Consider the following 27,748-nt stretch of genomic DNA (forward strand, 5'->3'; position numbering starts at 1 on the left):
GGACAGCCATGAATCAGCTCTAATTTACTATAAAATCATAAGAAGAAAGTAAGTCCCCAACTTTGGTATAATTAGTCCCAAATTTCTTGTGATGTGCAGATTGGGAATGGCTGGCTGGAGGGCTAATCTGAGAGTGAGCTTGCCCAGAGGAGGGGAGAAGTCCCCTTTCCCTGCGATCCTGGGCTCTGATGGCCACAGGGGTTGATAGATGAAGAGGGACACGGAGGGCAGGGGCTGCCCTCTGAGGGTACAACTGTGTGTGAATCAGTGTTTCCAAACTTGAGCAGGGCCTGGCGTGAGTGCTAGGTAAATACTTGTTGAGGGATGAGTCAGTGGGTGATCAAATGTAATAAACTGACCCACCTGTTTTTGAGAATAATCTGATCATGTTATTCACCTCTCTCACCTCCTGACTCCATTTCACTCAAGAGTAATGCTAAAGCCCTAACCACGGCCCACAAGGCCCTATGCACTCTGGATTCTTCACCCCCCTGATCTCACCTCCCGAACTATCTCCCCACTTAATACAGTTCCAATCACACAAGTCTCCCTGCTGTCCTTCACATGAAGTATGCTCCTGCCTCAGGGCCTTTGCACTTGCTGTTCCTTCTACTTGGCCTTGGATACCATCGTGCCTCCTCTCATTTCCTTAGGGCTCATTTCAACCTTCACTTCCTCAGAGAGGCTCTCCCTAACCACCTCATTAAAATATCACCCTGTCCCTCTCTAGCCCCTTATTTTCTGTTCTTTGTCTTTGTAACTCTTATCACCACCTGAAATTAAGTTATCTACCTATTTATGTGCTTACTGGGTTTTCCTGTCTTATTTATGTGTTTGTTGTAAGCTCCATGTGGAGACGGGACCTGTGTTTTGTTCATTGCCGCATCCTGAGTGCCCAGCACAGACCCTGGCACATAGTAGTTGCTCAGTAAATCTTCATTAAACAAAAGAATGGAAGAAAGATGGAGAGGAGAACCTGGACTCTGTTGAACAGCAATATATTTTCTATTTTTCACAGAGAAAGGAAAACAAGAAACTTTAGTAAAAGAACCAAATTTACTCCAGTTTAAGGCAAATTCCACACAGAGACTGTCTCAGAGACGGGCACAGGACCAGACAGCATAGAAACACCACCATCATGCATGACAGGGAGGGGAGCGGCATTGGGGCAGCAGACGGGCACGGGGGGGGGGGGGGGGGGGGGGGGGGGGTGGCGCCCAGGCATGGGATGTGCAGTGGGCCTCAGAGCCTCATGCTGCAGGAGGGGCTGGCATGCATGACCAAGGCTGGGCAGCTGGTTGGGCCCAGGGGTGAGATCACCTGTCTCACCTTCCCCACAGCAGGGGTAGGAGCTTGGGCTCAGACACCAGAGCCCAAGGCTGAAGGACTCAGGTGGATTTGGGGTGACAGGATGGAACAAGGTGACCCCAAGGGCCAAGACGGCCTGGGGTAACGGGTCGCACTGCTAAGGAGTGGGATGGGGGGAGCTGGGCATGGCATGAATGGACTCTCAGGACATCAGAGCTGAAGGTAAATCCGGGACCATCTGGTCAACCCTCTTGACTTACAGATGTGGAAACTGAGACCCAGAAGGCAGGAGGGCCTTGCTTGGGTTCCCACGGGCGGCAGCTAGAGGCAGGGCTTGAACCCAGGACCTCTATCTCTTATCCCCGTGGGTCAGAGGGGCAGTGTAGGAGTTGGGGCTGAACTGCTCCTTCCAAGGCCTCCAGGGGGGTAGCAGAGGCCTGGGCCCCAGGGGCCCCAGGGACCTCTGGCAAGAGAAGGGGATGCCTGGAATCAGAAGTCAGCTGTAGAGATGCCTGTGGGTCTACACCAAGGAAAGGCCTGTGGATCTGTGTATCTAAAACCATGTCCTTCTGGGCTTGAGAGGCACCAGAAAGGACCCTGTGCCCAAAAGGCCTCCATTCCCAGCCCACCATGCGGCCTACGGCCTCCCCTCACAGCCTCCCCCGCATGGGTCCGCAGGGCTCCCAGAGCATGCGGGTGTCCCTGGGAAGGGTCACATGTTCAGGCATCCCTGCAAACCCAGCAGCCTCACAGGGTTCACTGGAAATAGGGATGGGATAGATACTGGGGTGGGAGGGCAGGGGCCAGGTATAGAAATAGACACCACAGGAGGAGGGAGGCCCAGCCCAGGCTTCACGGCCATATAGGAGCAGATGGGATTGCCAGGTGGGCCGAGGGGGACCTCAATTCTCCTCACTGTTAACACCTTCCTGGCTGGGCCAGAACCAGGTATCAGCGAGAAATGAGAAGGGCAGGGGCCCAGAACCTCACCTCCACCACCTGTACCCTCCCAATTCCCTGGGTTGGGCCATAAGGCTAGGAAATTAGAGAGGAGTCTTCAGAGGCCCCGCCTCCTGCTGGCCTCCCAGGCACACACGTTACAAAGGCTGGGCGGGGCAAATTGCAAGAGACCCCGCCTATACTCCCCCCCCCGCTGGGCGGGGCAAATTGGAGACCCCGCCTACACTTCCACTGGCCTCCCCGGGCCCCAGCCGCCCGCCACAGGCCAGGGGACTTCGGGAAGAGGGAAGAGCGCTCAGATGTGTGTGTGCAGGGGGGAAGCAGGGGGCGTGCGGGCTGGGGACTGTGGGGGCGAGGGCTCTGGGGCCGCAGGCGGGGGTCGCGGGCGGATGCCCTGTGACTTCATGTAGGACACCAGCTGGTCAGGGATCTCGGCCAGCACATCGCGGGCCAGGCGGGCCATGCTCAGCACGTGGTTGCCAGTGCGGTCCACGTAGTCCCTGAAGGGCACGAACTGGCCAGAGGGAAGGCAGGGTCAGGCAGGGTCTCCGGCTGGACCACAGCCCCCACATCTCCAGGCCTGGGTTCCTGTCCTATTCCTCCTCAGCCGCGGCCCTCTGCACTCACCCCCTCCCCATGGTGGTGAATTCTCATAGCCCCTGTTCTCTCATTCACTCAACAGATTCGTACTGAGCATCTACGTCATGCCAGGATACATCACCAAACAAGAGCACTTAATCTCTGAAGTCCTGGCACCAACACAGGGACTTAGCCAGGGCTCAGGAAACGCTGACTGAGCCCCCTGGCTTGTAAGAGCGGGCCTTCCCATCTCCCCCCACCTCTCTCTCTTTGGCTCCACTTCTCCTCTTCTCTCTCGCGCTGACACCTAAAGTCAGGCCCCTCTGGCTTCCTCCCAGGCCCCTTGAGCCCCTCACCACCCTTTGAATGCCTCAGTGCATTCCTGGCTCTATGCCTTTCTATGCAAGGGTCCCCCCTCCCAGATTGCCCCTGCTCTGAGGTCTAGCCTCCTCTCTTTGCTCTCTACCCCTGGAATGAACCCTCCTCCATCCCCTCCTTTTTTCTTTTTCTTTCTTTTTTTTTTTTTTTCTTTTCTTTTCTTTTTAATCCAGGGGTTCTGGAGAATGTCAGTTTTTATTCCCAATCTCCTAAACACTAGGGACTCAGTCTGCAGGAGATTCACAGACAGAAGTGCTTACTAAGGTGCATTCTGAGGCTTGACTGGGCAGGGACACCCTGAGGACAAAGACCTGTCTGCTCATTACATCTGCCATCGTACATGGGATGTTCAGACAGGGCTTCAATTAAGCAAGCACTGCCCGTTCTCGGAGAGGGCGGAGAGGGCCGCAGCAACACTATAGACACCTCCCCCCCCTTCAAGGGTTCGCCCTCCCACTGGGAAGGCGGCCCAGCAGAAGACAATGGAAGGTGCAAATATCAAGTGTGAGTGCTCTGCATGCAGGAGGCCAAGGAGACCTGGGGGCTCAGGGAGAGCACTGGCAGAGCATTCTGGTCGGGGTAACAACATTAGGGGTGAGTCTCAGACATGGGAGAGAGGGGTCCAGCTGGGGGAGAAGTGTGACCCAAGCACTGATTCCCGCTCCCTTCTCCGGTGGCCAGGCCACTCTGGGGCTCTCTCCAGGGCCCCTTTCTAGAGAAGTCTCTAAAAGGGGGGTGTATAAGGCCAGCCTGGCTAGAGGGGCTCTTGCATCTTCCTTGGAGCAGGCAGGATTTGGGTTTCACCTGGACAATGTCCCGTTCTGCCAGCTTCCCCCGGGAGGAGATCCGCACATCGTCACCATCCAGCTCCACCATGGCTGTGTGAGGAGAGGCATTGGGGGTGGGGTGAATTAATGGTGGGCACCTGGGCCTGGCACACCAGTGGAACTTGTCCTCCAATCCCAGGCCAATCCAAGACAGAGACCGTCAGACCAGATCCCCATGTTAGAGATGAGGAAACTGAGGCCAGGAGACAGGAGGAGCCCAACCAGGTGAACCCCTGGCTTCTAGCCCAGTGTTCCAGCTCCCCCACCCTCCCCAAGCTCCCAGGGTTGGAGGAGGGAGGAGTGACTGGGCCTCCTCCCCACAGCCTTGGGATGGGTACACAGCCCGACACACCCTTCCCTGTGCAAACAAACACACCCTTACACCCTGTGCTCACCCAGACAGTCACACCCACCCATGAGCTCTCACTCTTCGGGGAAGGGTCATTCCCAAGGGCCTGAAGCCTCTGGGGGAATACCTGGGGGGATGGGGACTTACCGTCGAACTCCGCCTGGCCCACGCCAATGATGATGATGGACATGGGCAGTTTGGCAGCCTGGGAGATCATGGGTAGGGGCAGAAAGGGGTGGGTCAACAGAAGACAGAAGGAAAAGAGAAGAAATGGAACAGAAGGATGGAGACACGCAGAAACACAGAAAAGGGGGGAGGCGGAAGGACACAGACAAAGGGAAACCAAGGTGAGGCCCCAGAGAGGAAGAGAGGGTCGAGAGGGTGAAATGGGTCACAGGTCTGCTTCTGTGAGACACCCCCATCCCCGCTTCTGTCCCTGGGCCACCAAGTGGGACATCTTTTATGTGGGCAACTAGGAGTGCCAGCTGGGGTGGGAGTCCCTTATACAGGGAGAACACCCAGTAGGGGCAGCCATGTTCCTGGGCCTCCCCCACTCTGGGCTCCCGCTGGACCTGGCCAGGCTGGGCTGGGGTCTGGGGCAGCAGTCCTAGAGATGGGCTAATAAGGGAACCACAGGCATCTAGAGGGAGTGGACCATCTAGGGTGGGTGCAGAGGTCATCGGTAGGACCCTTCATCAGCCGGTGCCCCCTCCGCCCCCCAAAGCCCACTGCGTGGAAAGCCTCGTCCCAAGGGTTCCTCTAAAGCAGCGGGAAGGCATGCCCCCCACCCCCATTTTCCTCCCCCTTCCCCACCCCCCCAGCTCACATTGACGATAGCCTCCTTAGTCTGTGCCATGTCCGAGATGACCCCGTCCGTGATGATCAGCAGCACCGAGTACTGAGAGCCATCCTGCACTGCGGCCGCGGTCCTGGGGTGGGGTGGGGTGGGGGCTGCTATCTGTCTGGCCCGCTCGGTGTCTCTCCCCGCCCCCCACACTTTGGTGGGGACAAGCCTTTAGCCGGAGGGGAGTCTCTTTAGGGTCAGAGCTCTCTGAAAGGCGGGTCGACGGGAAGAGACACCTCCTCCCACCTTCCCAAGAGGACAGGGGTGGACACGAAGGCCGTATGAAGATGTGGGGATGGGCGTCCAGTGGCCCCGGCACTCACCTGGCCACGTGGGTGACCACAGGGGCGAAGTTGGTTGGGCCGTAGAGCTGCACCGTGCGCAGGCTGTGGTGGTAGGCCTCCAGGATGCCATCGATGCCGCAGCAGGAGGGGTTCTCCTGGTTGCCGTTCTGGGGGCACCGGGGATGGGGAGGTTGAGCTCAGGAAGGAAGGAGGAGTGGGAAGGAGGGCAGCCAGGTGCTCCCCTGGGGGGGGGGGGGCGGCGTACAGCCAGAGAGGGGAGGCCAGCAGGTCTGGGATCTCCTAGACTCTTCTCTGATGGGGGGTAGGGGAAGAGGAGGGAGCCCCAGGGCAACACGTGCTCTGGGTGAGCAGGGTTCCGACCTGCCCCTTGCACCACTCTTTGTACCTGCTCAGGCGGCACCCCCTCCACGAGAGCCCTGGCTGCTTCCCTCGGGGGGCCCCTCGGGCAAACCACTCCGTCCTAAAATGACTGCAGGGTCTGAGTGGCTCTGGAAGGGCCAGCCAACTAACCTGTCCTCCCGTGTCCTGTGCCTGGCACAATTGAGCGTCCCCAGCTCGTGGGAGGGAGGGAGAGGAGGTGGCCTGAGAAAGCATCCCTCAGGTCCCCCATCGCAGCACTAACTCGGGGAGTTTCTGGAATTACCTGTAGTTGCCCATACCCAACGCACACCCCTTTTACCCTGATTTCTGGGGTTTTGGTGGGGGTAGTTCAGCCACGTCTCTACTCCACCTCTACTCGGGTCTTGTCAGAAAAAAGAGGGCAGACCCCACTGCGGGTGGCATCAGACATGGAGGGGAGATGCTGGTGAGCCAGCTGGGGAGTGGGCTTCTGGAGGCCCTGCTACAAGCCCCCCTACACACAGCAGGCAGCTTACCGCCCCCCCACCCCCCGCCCAAGGGCTGCACGGATGTCCCCTTGCCCCAGGCTCGTCACCACGCCCCGAGCCCGGTGGGCCCTCAGCCTGTCCTCCCAGGACCTCCTACCAGCGGGAACTCGTGGGACACCCTTCCATCAGGGGGTAGCTTGGCCCCGAAGCCAAGGGCAGGGAACATCTTGTCGCTGTCATAGTGCTGGATGATCTCCCCGACGGCAGTCAGCGCCAGTGCATAGGCGTTCAGCTGGTAGGGGCTCATGTAGTGCAGGGACGTGGACTGCGAGGGGTTCCCTGCAACACGGGACACGGGCACATTTGCTGGTGTTGACACTCCAAGCTCCCCGGGCTCAGAATGCAGTGGGGGGTGCCCAAGGCACCCCTAATTTGATTTATTTATCCTTGACTCCTTTCTCTCTTGCCACACCTTCAATCCTTTAGTAACTCCTGGTTGCTAAACCTTCAAAATGTATGCAGAATCCCATCTACTGTCCCCAGCTCTGTGACACCACCAGCCACTCGCCTGCAGGACGGCAGCAGCCCAGCCCAGCTCTCGGCCTCTGCCCTGGGGCCTGCCGTCCAGCCAGACGAGCCTGTCAAACCCCAGGCAGCTAGATCATGCCTCTTCTCTCCTCCAAATGCTCCCATGCTCCTATCCCACCCAGTCCCAACCGGGGCGGGGGGTGCCCACAGGCCCCACGGGGTCTGGCCTCCGCTTACCTCCCTCCTGGCCTCCTGCCACCCCCTCCTATCACCCACTCAGGCCTGACCCCTTACCATCCCCACCCCAGGGCCTCTGCAATGGTGGTTCCCTCTGGGACACTTTTCTATAAATGTGTACATGGTGTGTGGTCTTCCTGAGCAGACTCCTGAAAATTACAGCCTCCCCCAACGCTCCCTGTCCCTCTTCCTGCTTACATTTTCTCCATAGCCCTTGTCACCACTGATAATGCCCGCATTTTACTTATTTGTTTATTAATGAGGGGCACTCTGGCATAGACTGCCAAGGTACAGATCCTGTCTCTATCTGTGTGCTCGTGGATGGTTCCTTAACCTCTCAGCCTCAGTTCCTCGTGCGTAGAGTGGGGATAATAGTCTCACCTCCTGGGATTGTTGTGAGGAGTCGTGGTGTGTTACTGGAACTCCCCTCATTGTAACGACAAGGCCCCTTCCAGCTCTGACTTCCTACCACTCTAGGATGCTAGGGCCCACCTGAGGAGTCCAAAACCTGGGCTCCTTCTGATAGACACGGAAATGAGCACTGAGCACCGCTAATGGAGGTCCAGACTCCAAGGAAGGTTGTGAAGTTTCTAACAATGTAAAGTGGGGCACTGATTGTTCCTGGTGACTCGGTCATAGCCCAACCCTGGAGAAGGTCAGAGGAGGGAAGGGAGCTGGGACAGCCCCAGCAAGGGTGGGAACTGGGGGCTCCTGCCCTCGCTGAGGACCACAGAGCTCTGCTCGGCCTGAAAGTCGGCCTGCACAAAGGATGTGAGGTTTAATCCCATGAGGAAACACTTTTTCTCCATGTGCTGTTTGTGGGCCCAGAGCAGCACTGCCCTATCCTTGCAGGAAGACTGGGTGCCCTCAAGGGCAAGGCTGTGCCTCAGGGCACATAGGTCCAGAGCCCAGATTTATTAGACCATGGTCCAGTCTGGGGATGCCTTTGCCATCTTGATTATACTTTGGCTCTCCAGGCTTAAGTACCTTCTTTTTGATGAGGATGAGGCCAGAGAATATGGGAGATCTGGCTCCCAGCTAGGACCAACTACGACAGCTCTGAAAAGTACCCCCCATCCCTTTCCAGCCCCAGCCCCAGCCCCAAGCCAGCTCCTCTGCCCATCCCCCACTCACCATTGGAGGCCGTGAAATCGATGGCCACCGTGAAGTTGATCTGGGTCCTAAAAGAGGAAGAGGAGCAGGGGAGTTAGCTGGACAGGCGGCAATCTGGCTTCCACCCCAGCCACACGGCTTGCCAGGCATGCGGCTTTAGTGGAGTCCCTTGTCTATCAGCTCTGGAAAACAGGGATAGTAATGCCAGCCACAGCCTCCCCCCAGAGGATTGTTGTGAGTATAAGAGGTAGGCAGTACGAAAGCTCTTTGAGGATGATTCCGTTCCGTGTGGACACCTGGTGACGATGACTTATTTATTCTCCCAACCCTGCGCCTGGGCCCGCCTGAGTCAGGTGAAGTAGGGTCCCACTGTGTTTCTGGTTCAAATTTGGAGTCAGATTCGGGGTTCACGCTTACTTGACAAAAAAAGAGAGACAGAGACATTGTGCATCTCTGAGGGAAGAACAACACCCCACTTATGATGCTGCCTTGCCAAAAGCTGGAACGTGAATCCTACTGAACTTCCAGATCTCCCAGTTGTTTACAGGAAATACAAGGGACAGAAGAACATGTTAAATGACAGCAGGGGGATACAGCCAGAAAAGCCAGTCTGGGGGCAGCAGTGAGGAGTCCAGGCCCCCTGCAGACCTCGTGAATCAGAATCCCTTGGCGGGGAGCAGGAATCTGTTTCAGCAAAGCCTCAGGTACTTGGGGGAATCAACAGATAAAAAGAGAATTAAGGGGCAAATGGACCAATCGCAATACATTGATCTTACCTGGATTTCTGATTCAAACAAGCCAATTAAGTAAGACAACGGGGGAAATTCAAACACTGAAAAGGTCTTTGGTATTAAGGAACTGTTTGATTTGTAGGTGTAATTATGGTATTATGGGTACATTTTACAAAGAGAAAGTCCTTGGGGCCCCTGGCTGGCTCAGTCGGTAGAGCATGCAACTCTTGATGTTGGGGTTGTAAGTTCGAGCCCCACGTTGGGTGTAGAGATTGCTTAAAAATGAAATCTTTTAAAAAAATAAAATAGGGGCGCCGGGGTGGCTCAGTCGGTTAAGCATCCGACTTCAGCTCAGGTCATGATCTCATAGATTCGTGGGTTTGAACCCCACGTCGGGCTCTCCACTGACAGCTTGGAGCCTGCTTCAGATTCTGTCTCCCTCTCTGTCTCTACCTCTCCTCCACTTGTGATCTCTCTCCTTCTCGCTCTCTCAAAAATAAACATTAAAAAGTAAATATAAATAAATAAAATCTAATTTCTCTTATTAAAAAAAAGAAAGTCCTTAAATTTTAGGGGCGCCTGGGTGGCTCAGTCGGTTAAGTGTCCGACTTCAGCTCAGGTCATGATCTCACAGTCCATGGGTTCGAGCCCCGTGTCAGGCTCTGTGCTGACAGCTCAGAACCTGGAACCTGCTTCGGATTGTTTCCCTGTCTCTCTGCCCCTCCCCTGCTCATGCTGTGTCTCTCTCTGTCTCAAAAAAAAAAAAAAAAGTCCTTATATTTTAGAGCTATATCCTGAAGTATTTGGGGGAATGAAATATGATGTCTGAGATTTGCTTCAAAATAATTGGACGAGGGGCGCCTGGATGGCTCAGTTGGTTGACGGTCTGACTTCAGCTCGGGTCATGATCTCCCAGTTTGTGAGCTGGAGCCCCACATCAGGCTCACTGCTGTTGGTGTAGAGCCGCTTCAGATCCTCTGTCCCCCTCTCTCTCTGCCCTTCCCCTGTTTGCTCTCTCTCTCTCTCTCTCAAAAATAAACATTTAAATTAAACTAACTGGACGAAAGGAAGCATGCATGCATGGAACAAGGCTGGCCAGCAGTTGGTAACTGTTGAATCTGGGTGAAGGGTATTTGGGGTCTCATTATGCCTTCTCTCTACTTTTGCGTGTATTTGGAATTTTTCTGTAATAAAAGGTTTGGTTTTGAGGCTTCAGATTCAGGGTGGAAGCTTTCTGAGGGTTTGGCTGTTCTAGGTTCTGTGCTAGATGCTGACAGAACAAAGCTGACAAGGGGCATCTGGGTGGCTCAGTCGGTTAAGCGTCCGGCTTCAGCTCAGGTCACGATCTCACAGTTTTTGAGTTCGAGCCCCGCATCAGGCTCTGTGCTGACGGCTCAGAGCCTGGAGCCTGCTTCGGATTCTGTGTCTCCCTCTCTCTCTGCCCCTCCCCTGCTCACACTCTGTGTCTGCCTCTCAATAATAAAGAAACATTAAAAAAAAAAATTAAAGAACAAAGCCGACACGACGTGAACCTGATAACGTCTAGTCTCGTGCTTCTAGTGACCACAGAGTCACCAGGGGAATTTGTTTAAGAAGAAGGTCCTAGGGCCCCACTCCAAAGGATGCCAGTTCAGTTGGGTCTGAGATGGGGCCCCAGAATCTGCTTCTTCAACAGACATTCCCTCAACAGACATTCCCTGCCCTCATCCAGGGATGGATTCTGAAGACGGGGTTCTGGGATCACACCTGGGGACACCCTTCTGGTGGGCCCCAGTTGGGGTGATGTAAGATGGGGCCGGGCTCACTTCATCTGCGTGTAGCAGACGGCACCTCTCAGAAGCCAAAGCCCTCTCCCCACCCGACCACAGATGAGCTGCTGCTCACGGGACCATCGTCCCCTAGGAAGGATGAAGGACACGGTTAGCAGGAGACCCAAGCCAGGGTCTGCTGGCCAGAGACGGTCCAGCCCTCGTTCTTTCCCCTCGTCTGCTGCCTGGAGGCACAGCATCCACTGGACTCCCAACATCTTCGAGAGATGCAGCCGCCAGGAGGCAAGAGCCTGGGTCCCTCACTGACTGTGTAGAGCATCTCACCCATCCCTGCCATCCCATGAATGAAAAATAAACCGTTGTTTGTATTAAGCCTTGAGGTCACGGGATTATCTGTTATAGCAGTTGACCTACCCTATTCATCTCTTTGTGGTCATGTCTCACTGGGGAATAGACAGATCGTGTCTTTGTTAGAGGAAGGGAGACACCTGGAAGGTAAGAGCTCTGCTCCCAGGGCCACTGTTGGGAGGGTGGTTCTCGCCTATGGGACCACAGCTGAGGGACACCCACCGGCCCGGCTCTTCCAAATAAGGGTGAGGGGAGAGGCAAGGCTCATTCCTTAACTGGTCTTCCCCTGCTCTGGGTTCTGAAACGACTCAGGGAAGGAAGGGGCTGGAAAGCAGGTACAGTTAGGGGACAGCTGCTCCCTGCGGGCTCGCCTCTCCCGCCTAAGGGCAGAGCAGGGCAGAAGGCAGGCTGCTGAGCAAGCTGCTCCCTCTGACACCGGGCAGAGGTGGCCAATCCCTCTCTCCAGGTCCAGAGAGGACCCCGGGACAAGAGCATCCATCGGCTGCCTGCCTGGACACGTACGTGGAGCTCTCGCTCCCCGGAGCCAGCTCTCTGGCTCAAGTCTCTGGGGAGGGCGGAGGGAGGTGTGGGGGAGGGCCAGGGAGGCGCCAGCAGCCTCTGAGGGCTCCTCCATGAGACGTCGCGGCACCCAACCCTTTAACTCCACTGTCTCCGCCTGCATCACACCCCACCTGGTAGCTGTGAGGCAGGCAGGGCCACGATTATTCATTACTGTGGAAGAAATGCAGCATGTGGCGACAGAGGAACCCTGCTGCTGGCTGGGCGTGTGGCCACGGGCAAGTTATGTAAAATGGGAGATAATCATCCTCACCCTGCCCACTGTGCTCTGTAAATTGGGGGCACTATGCAAATGGGGAGAAACAGGATGTGGACTGCTTGAGAATTAGCAGGTGCCATGGAATGCTTGATGGGATAGAGAACAGGGCAGTTTTGATGGGGGATGGGAGCAAGGGCAGGGTCTGGAGTAGGCTCAGAGGAGAGGCGGGGGCGGGGGGCAGTGGGGGGGGGGCTCTGGGTGACCGCAGGGAGGTGTGTGCTCAGTGGGTAGGAAAGCTCGCAACCTTGAAACCAGTTTCAAGGCGACAGGGAGTGGTGTCATGGGAGAGTAAGTGTGGCTTCCCAGGGCCTGACTTTTCCCTCTGCCCTGGAGAGCCCGGCAGCCAAGTGCCCACTTGGCTGGGATGAGCCTTTGGCACCTGCCCTGTCTTCTTGCCAGACAGGTGTAGTCACTCACCTGCCAGCACCTGTGGGCTCTCGGCTTCCCACACCCTGACCTGGCACCTGTTCTGGCAGGGAGCACACTAACCTCACCTGGGAGTCAGACTCTCTTTCCGCAAGCTGTTGGCTGGAGCCTCCAGGCTTCCCTGCCTGCCTCGGCCTGGATGCCAACCCCTCTGGCTCTTTCTGCTTCTTACACTCGTGTCTGACCACCTGGGACCATCTGATGGCTCAGCCCCCAATGCCTCCTGTCCCTTGTATGTCCTTGACGGCACTGGGCAGGTTAATCATTGCCCACCCCCCGCCCCCAGCCTCCCCGACAGACCAGGTATCAGCAGCTCAGAGAAGGAAGGACCATTAGAATTCACTTGACTCCAACTTCTATGTGTGTAAAGGAGGAAACTGATACGAAGGAAGGGAAAGCGACCTGCCCAAAGTAATGGGGCTAAATTAGCAAGTGGCTAAGAAGGGCCGAGAGTCTGGGCCTCCTAACTCCTAGTCCAGGGCTCTTTCCACCACCTCCCTAAGCCCTTAGTTCTCTTTGCCACGGAGTCCCTACCACCTCCAGATCCCATCCCTGCAAGGGAACCTGATGTGACCCAGGCTGGAGCCTCCACAGCTCAGGAGCCCCCTCTCCGGCCACTCGGGATCCAGGGACATGCACGGCTCCGGGCGAGTTGTTTGAGGCCAGAAATGGGTGTTTGCTCAGGGCTCACAGGCTACGTCTGGGGCCTCAAAGAGGCCAGCTTGGGGCTAGAGCTGCTCATGTCGATGGGTGGGGCCCCCTTCCTCTCCCTGAAGCCAAAGAAACCGGGCTGGATCTCTTCTCACCCTCCTTTGATGTAGTCAAGAAACGTGCACTCGGACTCCACCGCAAAGGAAAGCAGCGTGACCTTGAAAACAAAAGGCAGCTTGGTCAGCGGGGAGCCCAGGGTTGGGGGGAGACGGTTTGCTGAGAGTCAGGGGGCACACAGCAGGCCACTTCTGCAGACCCCACTGCATACAGTACCCACAACGACCCTAGAAGTGCAGCTGTGGTCCCATTTTATAGCCAAGGAAACTGGCTTCAAACAGGTCATGCCATCTGCCCGGGACACGGCTGAGTGAGACTGGAACCCTGGTCGGTCTGACTCCAGAGCCTGCACTCTTGACCTTGATGCCAAACTGCATCCTAGGAGGGCCCTGCCTCTGTCACTGGGGCACAGGGGTCACGCCAAGAGCACGAGTTTCCCCTAAGTGGACACCGATGTGGAGTGTGGAGGGCAAGGGGGTCTTCCTGACACAGGTCTGAAAACCTGCCAAAGCTGACTAGCTCCACCCTTCCATGTCCTGCTAACTGTCGACCTAAAGCACCCCTCTTTGGTCTGCGCTTATCTTAAACCTTACTTGTCCCGACTCATCCCTCTGGTGTCTCGTGATCCCTGCCTTCTCAGCCCTGAGACCCTCATAAGCAGCCTGTTCTCTCCCTGGAGGTACCTGGCGGGGGGGCCCCCTTCAGAGCAGATGCCTTTCGACCTATGCCTCCTGGCGGCTTTGGCATCAGCTCGGCCAAGACAGGCAGCTACCTGGCACCTCGCTGCAATAATGATTTAGGATCATGGAGACAAGTGAAAGCCTGGCTGCCAAAACCAATTAAATGAGGCAAGACTGGGGCAGGGGACCTATTACCTGTGCCAGAGAACTCTACCCCAGAATTTGGGGAAGCCCCTACTGGTGCAGATTCTGCTATCGTTACCGACTCTCTGGGTAGGCCAGGGAGGGCCTCTGCTTGACATCAGCCCAAATAATGGGAAGGTCTGTGGGTGCTGAGCTGGGCCTCGGAGACCCCTACCTGCTGTGGTTATGGTGTCAGGCACCCGGACGGACAAAGCCTCCTTTCACTAGCAGTGGACCATGGCAGTGGCCTCTACCCTGGCCAGTGGTCACCAGATGACCAATGATCATCTTGCAGCCTGGTCCCCCAAGGACCAGGGGACCCCCAAACCAATTACATCCGTTTCCGTTTTGGGGGTAGGGCTCTTGCCCTGGATCGTTTTTTAGCTCCTCACATGAGTCTAACCGACAGCCGGGGTTGAACCCCACTGCCCCCCACAAGGCTCTGGGCTGAGGCAGCTCCCTAACCTGCCTGACCATATGGATTCACCCAGGGACTTTGTTGCTCAGAGTGTGGTCCCTGGACCAGTAGCAGCAGCAGTAGCACCTTGATGCTGCTTAGAATGCAGACATGCAGATTCGTGGCACGTTAACAAGATCCCCCGAAGATTCTGCACACAGGAAATTAAGTATGAGAAGCTCTATACACGGGTTCCCGAGCCTCCTGATATGGAACCCCAGAGAACTGGACAGGGCACAGGCATTTTAATAAGCATCCTGGACCCTGACTGATTTGTTACGGTGAAGACTGACCTGAAACAAATCATGTCCCCTCTCTGGGCCTCAGTTTCCTTATCTCTGAGAAAACGGAACGAGATCAATGGTTTTCAAACTTTTTTTTTTAGCAGTACATCTGAGATTTCTCAGCTGGGGAAGGTGCTGCCTCCCCTAGGGGCATGGGAATGTGTAGGAAAGTTCTGGGGCTCTGCCAATGCCTGGGGCTCTACTGGTAGCCATGGCTGAGACCAGGGGTGCTAAGCGCCCCACGACGCACAGGGAGGTCCTGGGACATGAAGAATGATCCTGCCCCCAATGCTGACAGCACGCAGCAGACACACTGCAGCTTTGGACAAAGGAACTATTACTCCAACATTCTCCTGACTGAGAAACAGTTACAATCAGTCCCCTTTGAATGAGCAGAGTAATTTGCAGTTTGCAGGCCTGCGTCTCCATCTGTCTGTCACAGCCACCCAGCGCAGTAAGCCGGGCAGGGATGATTTATTTGCCCCATTTTACAGATGGAGAAAATAAGGTTCCTCAGAGGAACCCCGGAGCTCCCTGACTAGGACCTCTTCTGGGTCTGGAGGTGCAGTTTGCTTAACTCTAATGAGTAAGTGTGGCTGCATTTGCAGATGGGGCTGTGGACATCTACAGCACAGAGGGACACGAAGGGTACAAATCTTGAATGTATTTGCAGGGCAAAGATGCTGGCTTGTTCTAGAAGTGCACTGTGGGCTCCGCCTCAGGGCCTTTGTACATGCTGATCCCTACAGCTAGAATTCTCTTTCCCCAATATCCTCAATACTTGCTCCCTCCCCTTCTTTGAATCTCTGCTCTAATATCACCTTCTCAGAGAAAAGCTTTCTTTAATTACTTGACATCAAATAGTTATTTTGTCTCTGGCGTTCCCCAACACTTTACCTTTTGTATACTTTTTTCTACAGCACTCCTAACCACAAGACAAATACAGGTATATGTATGTATGTGTGTGTGTGTGTGTATATATATATATATATATATATATATATATATATATATACATATATATATATATATATATATATATTTGTTTTCTGTCTCCCCCACTAAAATATAAGTAACAGAAGGACAAAGATTTGAGTCTGTCTTGTTCCCAGCTGTATCCCTCACGCCTAGAACATGACAGTGCTCAGTAAACATTTGTTGGATAAATGCATGAATGTCCTGAAGATCAGCCCCTGGAAGCCACGGGGCTGGTGTGATCCTAGGATGGTCGTGGTAAACAGGGGCAGTGCCGGCTGCCAGCGCTCGTTTAACTATTGTGCTCACTGCCATCTCTAGCTACGACCTTGGTTGTGACTTTCTGCCTCTGTGACCTTGGGTGAGTCACTTCCCTGCCTGCAGCCTTGGTTTCCTCTTTCATGACAAAGGGATGGTAATGTCTGCCTCTCAAGGAAACAACCTATGAAAAAGCACCGGGGTGGGGAATTTCCCACAGCAAGGGCCTCTACTCCTTTTCTGCTTCCTTTCTACAGGAAGTCCCCATGGGAATTTCTCATTCTGTGTCACAGGTATGGCCTACACCATCTACATCGACATCTACTATCTCCCCCCAGGGGGGAGGCTCCATCGGCCCCACCCCTCCCCACCCCCAACGCCCCACGTCTGGTTCCCACACTCTGCACAAGCCCACCACGCAGACATGCGCAACTCCTGACACCAGACCTAGCTTGGACCTCAGGATGTCTATGCCTGGCTCCAGGGGGCGGCGGGGGTGGGGGTGGGGGGCGGCAGGTGCCACTCACTGTGCCAGAATTCACGTATTTCTTTTTCTTCATTTTCTTTTTGGGGTTTACCACCTGCAAGAGAAAACAGTCACAGGATAAGAAGGAGTGTTTCCAAGCAGTCAGGGCTGGGCCCCCAGAGCTTCTAACGACCCCAGAGTATGGCCCCAGCCCCAGCCAGCAGAATGTGGGGTCCAGGGGAGGGGAGGGTCCCGGGAGGTTTTATGAGAGATCGGCATTTAGATTTATACACGCGAGCTTCCTGATTAGACCCAGTGTTCCACGACCAAACACAACAGGAATAATATTTATTTAATCTTCTTCCCCACTGCTCCCCCAAACACGCCCTCCACCCAAAGCAGCCAAAGGAGGTTCGATGTTGCAAAGGGGCCCTGTCTGCGCCTGCCCTTGTGTGTTGGCTCAGGCTGCTCCCCTCACCCCAAATGCCTTCCCCTCCTTCCTCCACCAATTCCCCCTCCCTGAGATCCAGCCCTACTGCTGCCCAGAGGCCTTTGAGGCTCCCCCCTCCCCCCAACACTGCAGTTAGAATTTCCTTAACTGTTCTTCATGTGAAAGCTCTCATTCCAAACCAGACCTGTCATCAGAGAATATATCACAGACCTAGGGGCATATTTAGTAGATGCTAAAAAAAAAAAAAAAAAAAAAAAAAAAAAAAATCACTTGTTGCTAGGCTTAACTCAGTGGTCTCAACTGCCCGCCACCTCCCCCCTCCCAGGCATTTGGCAATGTCTGGAGATATTTTGGTTGTCACACTGTGGGGAGAAGGTAGAGGCAAGGGATGCTGTGAAACATCTTGGAGTGCACAGGGCAGCCCCCATCACAGGAAATCATCGAGTCCAAGATGCGGGCAGAACCACGGCTGAGAAGCCCTGGGTGAATGAGGAGGACCAGAACCCTCCAGGGGGATTTCACACCTGCCACATCCGTACTGGGCTTGAGCCTCACCAGCTCTTTTGTTTTCACCTGGGAAGCTCAGGCCCAGCCTTTCCCTAATCTCCCATCAAAGGAAGCAAGGTGGTTTGATTTTCACACCCTAGGTCCTCTACATGTTCCTGGTGAATTCATTCCCCCCACCCCACCATCTCCCCAGGGGTGGCCAGCTCTGTCTTTAGCAGAGGCCTCTTCTGTCGGAATGAGAGTTGCTATCCATTTCTGGAGATAAGGAAATGAAGGGACAGGGACAGTGACTTGCCTAAGGTCACACAGCTGCTCTGGGTAGTGATCAAACTGAAAACTAGGTTCCAGCCCTCAGCCCGCCTTCCTGCCTACCTGGGTGTCACCTTGATAACAAATACAAACACATTCCTTCACAAATACTTCTGGGGGGGGGAGTGGGGATACCAGTTTCTCTTCTAGAACCTTCACTCCAATTGGAGAAAGATACGTCCTAGGGAGATACAGGACAAGAGATACCAAAAAGGGGAGCCAGAAATGTGAAGGGAGTTGGAGGAAGGAAGGACTGTTCTAGGTCCAGCATCAGTAAGGCTCCCCGGGACAGGTGGTGTTGAAGGCAGGTGCTGAGGACAGGAAGGGTTTGGGGCACAGGGAGACGGAGGGAGGGCATTCCAGTCAGAGGAGATAGTTGCAGGGGGTGGGGGGAGGCAGGGGGCGGGCACAGAACTGGGGTCCAGTTTGACTGCAGGGCCACAGAGTGGAAGAGTAAACTGGGCTGGCTGGCAGAGAGCCTAGAGGGGCCAAGCTAAATGTCTGATGACTTCTAAACTAGTAGGGGCAAGATCACAGGTTCTAGGATGCTGGAAGGGGAGGGGAGGGGAGAAGGAGAGACATCAGGGGTATGTTTACCCTCTTGGTTCTGCCACCTACTGGCTGTGTGACCGTAGGCAAGTTACTTAACGTCCCTGGGTTTCAGTTTCCTCATCTATAAAATGGGAATAAAAAGTACCTACCTTATAGAAAGGTATGACGATTAAATAGGTCAATACAAGCAAAGTGTTTAGGACATGGTCCACAATGTAGCAAATACTATATAAGTGTTAGCTGCTATTAATTTTTATTACTACGACCCCTACCGCCCCCACTAGTCCATGTGAGAGGTCATGAGCGGGTTGCTGGAACAGGCAGTGAGCTATGGCAAAACAGCACTGTCAAGAAGTCAACCCAGGTCTTGGGCCCGGGGCATGGCTGCGGGAGCAGGAAAGGGGTCAGGGTTGACCAGGTAGACACAGAAGGAAGGAAGAGCTGGTCCCAGGTGGGAAGTTCAGGTGGGAAGGCTGGCCACAGCTCTGCAGGTGGAAATTTGCAAGCCTGGGGAGAGAGCCCATGACAACCTCAGAGCCTCCACAGGTACGAAGGCCACCCGGATGATGTGCTGGTCACAGACACATTCACGGGAAAACCATGTAGTAGGCCAGCTCCAACCCTGCACTGTGCCTCAGTTTCTCAATCTGTCCCATAAGGGTGTGGAACTTTTAGAACTGAATACACCTCGAACTTTTATTCCAAAGTCTCCTCCCAGCTGAGGAGAATAAACATGGACTCCTGGGGGGCTGGGTGTCGCCCAAGGACCTGGCCACAAGCACATTTCTTTGAAGTCTTCTGGGTTACCTTTAAATTAGCCTGTATTCCACATTTCCACTCTCTAATTATAACTGTTTTAATATTAAAGCAATGTTTTGTTCTCAGATCCTCATGTGAAGTGGGCACTGAAGAAACGCCCTGTTTATTCTGAGGTTTCGTGCCCTCCCAGCACCCCACCCTCACCCGACGGTACCAACCTCTCCGGCCCTAAATGGCTGCACCCTGAAGTTCCACGTGGGGGACCATCGCCCCCTGGGGGCCAGCCAGGGAATCTCCCAACTCCCAGGCTGGAATTCTCCGCCTTCTCTTCTCCCTCTCTTCACACCCCCAGGGTCCCGACGGCCCCCCAGGGCAAGTCTGGGGTGGGCCCTCCTGTGCAGGCAAGTCCCTGAATGGCTCTCAGGGGCCAGGAGCTGTGCCGGCTTTGGGAATAGGGAGTGAGACACTGCCCCCACCCTTGAGGACGTCATGGTCCTTGAGGACGTCATGGTCCTTGAGGGGATAGGAAGCTTGACAAACAGGTAATAGCCAGGGGGTGGGGGGTGCATAGGAGCACCGAGGAGAGGTATTTACTTCAGACTTTGGGGGTGGAGTGCGTGTGCAGGCAGAGAAGGCTTCCTGGAGGAGGAATAATACCCAAAGGGAGTCTCCAAAGATCCACAGACCCAACCAAGTGAAGAAAAGCTAAGGGAGCCCCAGGGGAGGCACCATGGAGTGAAGCACAGAGGCTGAGCCAGCAGGGCGGTTCAGAGAGCCTTGGACAGCATAATGGGGCTGACAGTGGCGGTAGGCAGGGAGGGAAGGGGCAAGACCCCAGGGCCTCCTAGGGGTGGGATATGTGAGTTTACTTATGCACGCCCACTGCTTGCAGATTGCAGGCTGCTGGGGTGTGGAGGAGCTTGGACTCTACCCTGTGGGTAAAGGGCCCTGCAGACTCTCAGCTGGGGTGAGGGCGTCTTTCGGAACCTCCTCCCCACTCCTCTGCATGAACCGGGCTGACGCAGTAGGGGGGATGCACAGCCAAGGGTTAAGGAGGGCAGCGAGGTGGTCAGACTGCCATTTTGGAGGAGCCCTTGGATTACTGAGTGGAGGACGGTAGGAGGTGGGAAGGCCGTTAGGGGGCCGTTGCAAAGCCCCCCACGCGGGGGAGATCATGGCGGTGGAGGTGAATGGGAATGGAGGGAACAAATGTCAGAATGTGTAGGTGGTAGGATTCAGTTGTGGACTGCATATGGGGTGAGGGGCAAGAGGTGTCAAGGGTGACTCCCGAGGTGCCCCCCATGACGACCGCCCAGGAGTTGGAGCCTGCTGGCCAGGGAGAGGGGACAGCTGTGGAGAGGCCTTCAGGTTGGGAAGGCTGAGTCTGAGGAGAGGCCAGCAGACAGCTGGACATAGGAGTCAGACACCCAGGGGGATGCCGGGGCCCAGGAGAAGGGTCTTTCCTGACAGAAGCCTTGTTTTCCCTTCAGGCAATTTGGACTCTAGAAAGGCCTTTCAGTGACCCCCGCCCCATACTGCAAGCCCTGCCAGAGTTGAATTCCTTTTCTACCTGATGGTGTTTCTGATGGGGAAAACAAGTCAACCCAACCTTGTCTGCTTTGAGCTTGAGAGATCATGGCCTCTTCAGAGCCTGTCAAGCACCCTTAAAAGCCAAACTCCCAAAGATGTAATCCCTTCGCTTCACTTCCCTAAAAATCTCCTTAAAGGAAGCCAGAGAAGGAAAGGATGGGGCCTGCTTCTCTCTGCCTGGTGGGGGAACAAAGACAGCCCTTCCCTTGGCTGATGCAGAAAACAAAGCAATTAACTGTGAGGATCAGAGCCCTTTCAAAGAAATTCACCCACGCTCTATCTTCACAATGGCCTCGTTCAAGTGTGTGCACGGATCATCAGCACCTGCTGGGTGCCCAGCGCTGCCCGCTGCCCAGGGCCAACACGACAGGAGGCCACAGAAAGGGCTGTCACCTGGCCTGCCCTTAGGGAGCTTCTGTCTAACCGGAACACGAGACCTGCCCACTCAGAACCCAGACACAGGGGGAGGGAGTGAAGAAAGTGTGGAGGGATTCAGACTCTGTGACGGAAGTCAAGGCCTGTTCTTCAACTTCACTAGCTGAGTGGCTGCTAATGTGAGGAGAGAGCCCAACTGTAGGGCCGTGGTGAAATGTAAATCTCTTGGCACACAGACGCTCAACAGATGATGCTGGAAGACAGCAGTGATGTAATAATAACAACGCTCACTAGGGGCCAGGCACTGGTCTAGTGGCTTATTTAATTCTCAGTATGCATGGCGCAGAGTGGTTCAGGAACTTAGCCCAGGTCACATAGCTAGGACGTGGTAACGTCAGGGTAGGGACCCAAGTGGTTATTAGGGTTATAAGTATCTGCAGTTAAGCTGGTCTAGCATGAACCGTGCATGAAGTTCCCAGGGAGGAAGCATGAAGTTCCCAGGGAGGAAGCATGAGGCCGGAGTGGCTGGGAAGGCCACCAGAGGAGGTGGAACTCGGCCAGATTTGGAAGGTGGGAAGGCATCCCGGGAGGGCGAGCACACCCACACACAAAGTCTCAGCAGCAGAAAGTGTCCTTTAAGGGCAAACACTATCATCTCCCGAAAGACTGGGGGCCTTGTCCCAGGTTCTCCAGGTCCCGGTGGAGGGATCCTGACTCCCGTTCCTCTGACTCTTTTCTTCCAGAAAAGTTAAGATATTCAGCAGGCCCTGAGACTGGTCTGATTGAAGGCAGAGGGCCACCTTGAACTCAGGACCTTGGGTCTCAGGCCTCAGAGCATTCTGATAATGTCCACCCCCCCCCACCCCACCCGCACCCCTACCCCCCACCTTGTTGGAAGTACTCTGTGGAGGCCCCTCCACAGCTGTCCCCTCTCCCTGGCCAGCAGGCTCCAACTGCTACTCAGTGACTTGGAGCAGACACATCAACGCTGTTTGCCTTTTGATTTTCCACTTACTGAACCGCATGTCTTTGGGCAAATTCCCCAACTTCTCCGAGACTCAGGCTCCTTAACTGTAAAATGGGACAATAACACCCACCTCCGGGGAGAGCGTGCAAATACCCCAGCCCCACACATGGCCCCCGGAGTCCTCAATGTCTGGGAGTCATGTATTATCAGAGCAGACCCCAGCCCCCAGGGCGCCCACCTCACCTCGTAGATGTTGAACTGGCTCTGCCCACGGGCCAGCTCCCGGTAGCTGGTGGTGAACTCCCCGATGAAGTCGTGGCTGCAAGGGAAGGGCTGCCGCTGAGACCAAGCGGCCCAGGCCGCGCCTTGCCTCTGCCCACCTCCCCGCCTCCCACATCCCTTCCCCTGCCTCCCCATTCTGCTTGGGGCCCCTGCTGCAGGGGCTCATGCCAACAGAGAAGCTGGGTCCCTGGGGAAGTGTCCAGGGTCACCCATGGGGCGGGAAACCCAGTGGTCACCAAGCAAAGTGCGGGGCCCCGGACGACAGGACCCGCTTAGTACTCGGGTTCTTGTACCAGCCCTGCAAGGGATTTTGAGGACAACTGGAGAAATTTAAATATGAAACGAATATTCGGTGGTATTCAAGAATGATTGTTCCGTGCGTCAGGTGTGATAATGGCATTCGCAGTTATGTAGAAAAAGGTCCTTATTTTTTAGACGTTCTCAATGAGATATTTAGGGGTAAAAACGCCTTGATGTCTGTAATTTAAACTACATCAGCAAAACACAGATAAAGCAAATGTGGCAACATGTAACACTTGTAAAATTCAGATGATAGGCTTAAAAGCATTCATTAAACTCGCCTGTCTTTCTGCGTATTTGGACATTTTCCCAATAACACTTTTTGAAAAGGCCATTTACGCTATGTCCACCCAGGCAGCTGGAGGTGTTTTCTGCGGCGGCCACACCTCCTGGGACTGCCCCCACTGTCACTGTCCCTGGTAGAGGGAACCTGGAGTGCCTTCTGGGGAGTGATGCCCAAGGCGTGTCCCCGGGGCCTGGCTCTGCCTTGAGTCCACACTGTATTTTGACTACGTATTTCTAGCTCTCTGCATTCAGACCATGAGCTCCTCGATGGCAGGCCTCTACGGCATCTGGTGGCTGTCCCCGGTTTTCCCCAGTAAAGGAGAAATATGGGGAGCTCCCGGGTAAGATGAAGCAAATCATGGGTGGAAACATGGAGCTGACGTGCCTGTGATGTGGTTGAAGAGGGGAGGACGGGGGACAGAGCGAGTTTACAGGTGCTGGGGCACTGGTGTCCTCTCTTGGAAGGCCTTGGGGAAAGGTGAGCTACTTGGCCCGGCCAGGGCCTAACTTAGAGCTGTCTGCACAGCCCTTTACAGTACCTCCTATCCACGTCGCAGACTTGACAGGCATCGATAAGGAGTACGGGCCTCTGCAACGCCCCTGGCAGTCCCACAGAATGGAGGAGTCACAAACGTCAGGGCATATTTGGCTTTGGTCCAACAGACAAGTAGGAGCCAGTGAGGTTTCTGGACCCTTCTGGTCCTCATCTGTGAATTCCCAGTGAGGCTGCTCCCTGGGAGCACATTCACAGACAGGGAGGGCACTGACCTCTCCAAACCCGACTGGAAAGTGCCACCCTACTGGCCAGGCTCGGCCCTACTCAGGTACTGCTTCGTGGCTCTGGAGACCATTCAAGTGTGTCAAAGCTTGCATTTCCCGGGGCGCCCGGGTGGCTCAGTCTTAGTAAGCATACTTCGTGGTTTCGGCTCAGGTCATGATCTCACGGTTCATGAGTCGGGCTGTCTGCTGACAATGCGGAGCCTGCTTGGGATTCTCTCTCTCCTGCTCTCTCTGCCCCTCCCCTGCTCTGTGTCTCAAAATAAATAAACTTAAAAAAAATAAAAAGCTTACACTTCCCAAAGCCGACTCCCTCAGGGCCTGCTCCCCGCAAACAGATCCTCTGATGCACCAAGGGCCTCCCCACTAGATTCGGGGGAGTCTCTGAGGGCTGAGCTTGTCTTCTGTGCCCGGTCACCCGGGCCTCTGTGTGCTTAGCCTCACACAGAGAACACATCCATGAATGCTCGGGGGGTCGCTCGGGGGTTGCTAGTTTCTGTACATTAGGATATGCACATTTCAGAAAATCCTAATTCTCCCAAATGTAAGGAGATTTTAGTACTGGCCAGCCGCTAGGCAGCTATTTTGGGAAAAGAGGCCTCTTATGCCCCTGGAACCTGTCATGCCGGTCACAGAGCCTCTGGTGCTTCAGTGGAGCTGGGCAGGGATAAGCCACTGGAGCAGGGGACCTCCCACGGGAAGACCCTCTCGCCCCCAGAGCTGTCCCCATCCCTGCTCACCTTTTGTCCTCCTGCCTGCTTACCTGCCATCGCGATCCCAGTCGTACACCTCCACCTTGATGGTCCTGCAAGGCAAAGGGCCCGTGGTGGGATGAACTTGACCTAGCATCTGTGGGGCCTGAACGGGGCCCTTCCCCTGCTCCTGGGCCAAAAGGGGATACAGGGCCCCCCACTAGGCTCCAGCTGCCCTCACTGGAGACGCAGCAGCCCAAGAGACAAAGGAACTATCTTGAGGCCTTTTGGCTAAGGTCTTAGGGACAGTGGCAGCCCGAAAGCTGTGTAGGGACTCCCCCAAGTTGCAGGGAGAATGTGGAAAAACAGCTGCAGACTTCAGTTCACCCCACCTTCTCCTTGGCCACCCCAGAAGGGACACAGGTCCCAGGATGAAGCCATATTGTGAATTTATCAGGGGCGGGGCTGTTGTGGCGGGAGCGAGGCGCTCCCCAGATCTCAGGCCTAACCAGTCTGGGCTCTCCTGGGGAGGGGGCGACAAGACTGCAGGTGTGTGTGGTGGGACCCCCGGGTCTGAGGAGTCTGAGTGGTGGGGAGCCAGCCCAGCAGGGAAGGACCCAGAGCCCCTGACTGGGGGATGGCCTGCTGAGCTTTTCCATTGCGACGACTGGCTCCTGAGTGAGGGTGTAATTATCTTCACATTTTAGCCTGGCTGCTTTAATTAGTTTGTTTTGACTCCTGTGCATGGGGCTGGGCTTTGGGAGCCCATTTTATTTTTAGCTCGTTTCCATGGCAACAGGCTAGCAGACCAGAGGTGGGAGGAGGGAGGTGGAGGGCTGCGGGTTAACCCTTGGTGCCAGTGGTCCTCCAGGGACGCCCAGGCAGGGACGAGGGTGGGGAGCTGCCAGGGTCCCACTGCAGGGTCAGGGTCCGGGGAGGCGGGAGAGGCGTGGGGAGCCGGGGTCTCCAGCCTTCAGTCCTAAATGGGGCTCGCACAGACCCGTGCCTGGGCCCGTCTTCTATTAACATCTCATCATCTCGCCCATGGCCGCAGCCCATCTCCTCGGGTCTGCGAGGAGTAAGCCTCGGGACTGCGCAGCGCCCAGCAGGAGGCGCTGTCCCCCTTCAGATGCGCCTTCACGGCCCCCGGGGCGGGGTGCCGATCCGCCTGCAACAGGGCACATAACCGTTCCGATGAGGGAACGTCTTGTAGGTTGTGCACCAACTGGATTTTTGTTACCAAAACGTAAAATGGGCAGGCACAGAAGCCCACCATTTAAAGGAACCCTCTAAATTCTTGTGAAAAACAAAAATACTATGTCTCTCTGAGGTGAATTGTGTGGAAAGAAAAAAAAAAAAAAAATCTAGGCTCCTGAAGGTAGCTGATGAGCTGGAAAGAGAGGAAAGAGGCTGGGGTGCAGACTCAGATGCTGTGGGACCTGGGGATGTCACGGAACCTCTCTGAGCCACAGACCATCATCTTCAAGGAGGGACAACAGCAGCCTTGCAGAACAGCTGCAAAGCAAGTCGGCAAACCCCGCCTGGCACACAGATGGGTCTCTATAAACATGCCTCTTCCTGGGGCGCCTGGGTGGCTCAGTCGGTTAAGCACCCGACTCTTGGTTTGGGCTTGGGTCACGATTTCACGGTTTGTGAGACGGAGCTGGGGCATCGGGCTCTGCACTGACAGCACAGAGCCTGCTTGGGATTCTTTCTCCCTGCCTCTGCCCTCCCCGTGTGTTCTCCCTCTCTCTCTCTCTCAAAAATAGATAAATAAACATTAAAAAAAAAAAAAAAGGAAAAAATGCCTCGTCCTCCTCACTTGGGCATTTGGCCACACTTGGATAGTTTTTCATATGAAATTTATTTAAATCAGGGACACCCATGCCTGGGTACCTGGGCTCTGCCACTTCCAACTCCTGGAACGACAAGGCTGGACATGACCTTCGTGGCATCCAAGCCGGGCCACCTGGCAGATCACTAGACACACACAGCCCCAGGTCCAGTTCTTGGCAGCTCTGGGCAGTGCCCCGGGATCTAGTTTAAAGGTTTCCCTAGCGCCTCTGCTGTGCATGTTCTGGAGTGATAACCTCCAGCCCCCTCATATTCGGATGGGAAAACTGAGCCCTAAGAGCTCCCAGTGATGTGCCCAGGGTCACAGAGCGGGTGAGGGTCAGAGCCAGGACCCTGCCTCACAATGCCAAAGTCCCCCAGTCCTTCCCAGAGCCATGCAGCTCTGTAGGGGACATTCAGGAACCCCAGGGAGGAGTGCCGGTCACCAACACCAGCCTCTCAGGCGACTCGATCAGTGACAGCCACACGCTCAGAGGCTGTAGGAGGACCTCAGTTACAGCCACAGCCTTGGATACCCAAAAAAAAATCACTGGGGAGCTTTTCTTTAAAACTCCCAGGGCCACAGGGCCTGATTCAATTGGTCTGGATAGTACTTGGGCACAGGTAGCTTTGGTCAGTCCCCTGGTTGACTGGAATGTGCTCCAGAACCACTGACCTTCTCCAGATGAGAGCACTGATTTTCCAACCTGGTTGCATACTGGATCCCTGGCGAGCATTAGCAATCCTGAGGCCAATGCCTCACCCCAGAGGTTCAGAATCAGTTGGTCTGGGGTACGGCCTGGGCAGGGGGATTGTTAAAAGCTCCCTGGGGAATGTGACATTGCAGCCGAGGTAAAGACCACTTGGAGTGTGGATTCCTGTGTAAACCCACCCCGGCCTCAGCTGAGGCTCTAGGGATGCCTGCAGCTTAGGGGGTCAGATTAGCTCAGAGACTGCAGCCTCCAGCGCTGGGGGAGAAGGAGGCGAGAGAAACGGCACCCAAGACGGGGGGGGGGGGGCAGAGGCAGAAGCCAGACACGCTCTGACTACTCTGGACAGTTCTGTCACTGTCCAGCCCTGGCTGGGCTGCCCTGGGTCACCTCGTGTGCCACTTGTGGGCTGCGGGCCTTGGCTCCAACCCCTTAGCACAGGCCTAATAAAGGCTCGTATCGGACCAACTGTGATTTCTGGGGACCGCACAATAGAGAAGGGGCTCCTGGGTACAGGACAGTGAAATGGGCCTCTGCTACCCACGGAATGAACGTCTTATTTGACATTGAAGGCTCAGAACACGGAGCCCCTAATCTGAGAGGCAGTGAGGTGGCCAGAGAAGGCTGCAGGCTCTGGGGCAGTCCCAGTTCCTCCAGGTACCAGCCGTGTAGCCCTGTGCAACTGGCCTACCCCTCAGGGACTCTGTTTACCCCTCTGTCAAATGGGATCATCGTACCCACTTTGGAGTGCTGTGAGGAGTCAACCATGTCATTCCCGCATCATTCACACCAGCACTGGACACGTGTTGTTCTGTACCATCTAAAACACTCCAGCCTTTTGTCCAAGACCCTGTCTCCCAAACAATCCCCTATTCACCATGAAAATATCAGCCCCACGACACTAGGGATTTTTGTGTGTTT

General features: G+C 55.2%; 1 protein-coding gene across 2 annotated transcripts in view; it reads right to left on the minus strand.

The window, feature by feature from the left end:
- Positions 1 to 1,037: 1,037 nt before the first annotated feature.
- Positions 1,038 to 27,748, minus strand: part of CPNE5 (copine 5) — a 95,307-nt gene continuing 68,596 nt past the window's right edge. For both annotated transcript variants that reach the window (XM_030315383.1, XM_030315382.1), the window contains 11 exons: positions 24,356 to 24,397; positions 22,192 to 22,267; positions 16,500 to 16,553; positions 13,174 to 13,235; positions 8,277 to 8,323; positions 6,535 to 6,716; positions 5,569 to 5,696; positions 5,228 to 5,330; positions 4,549 to 4,606; positions 4,030 to 4,103; positions 1,038 to 2,782 (listed from right to left, as the gene is read on the minus strand). In XM_030315383.1, coding sequence (XP_030171243.1) covers positions 2,564 to 2,782; positions 4,030 to 4,103; positions 4,549 to 4,606; positions 5,228 to 5,330; positions 5,569 to 5,696; positions 6,535 to 6,716; positions 8,277 to 8,323; positions 13,174 to 13,235; positions 16,500 to 16,553; positions 22,192 to 22,267; positions 24,356 to 24,397 — 1,045 coding nt within the window. In that variant the 3' untranslated portion in view covers positions 1,038 to 2,563. The remainder of the gene's footprint in view (positions 2,783 to 4,029; positions 4,104 to 4,548; positions 4,607 to 5,227; positions 5,331 to 5,568; positions 5,697 to 6,534; positions 6,717 to 8,276; positions 8,324 to 13,173; positions 13,236 to 16,499; positions 16,554 to 22,191; positions 22,268 to 24,355; positions 24,398 to 27,748) is intronic.

The sequence above is a fragment of the Lynx canadensis genome, chromosome B2 (genome assembly GCF_007474595.2).
Source record: "Lynx canadensis isolate LIC74 chromosome B2, mLynCan4.pri.v2, whole genome shotgun sequence".
In the NCBI taxonomy this organism is placed as follows: domain Eukaryota; kingdom Metazoa; phylum Chordata; class Mammalia; order Carnivora; family Felidae; genus Lynx; species Lynx canadensis.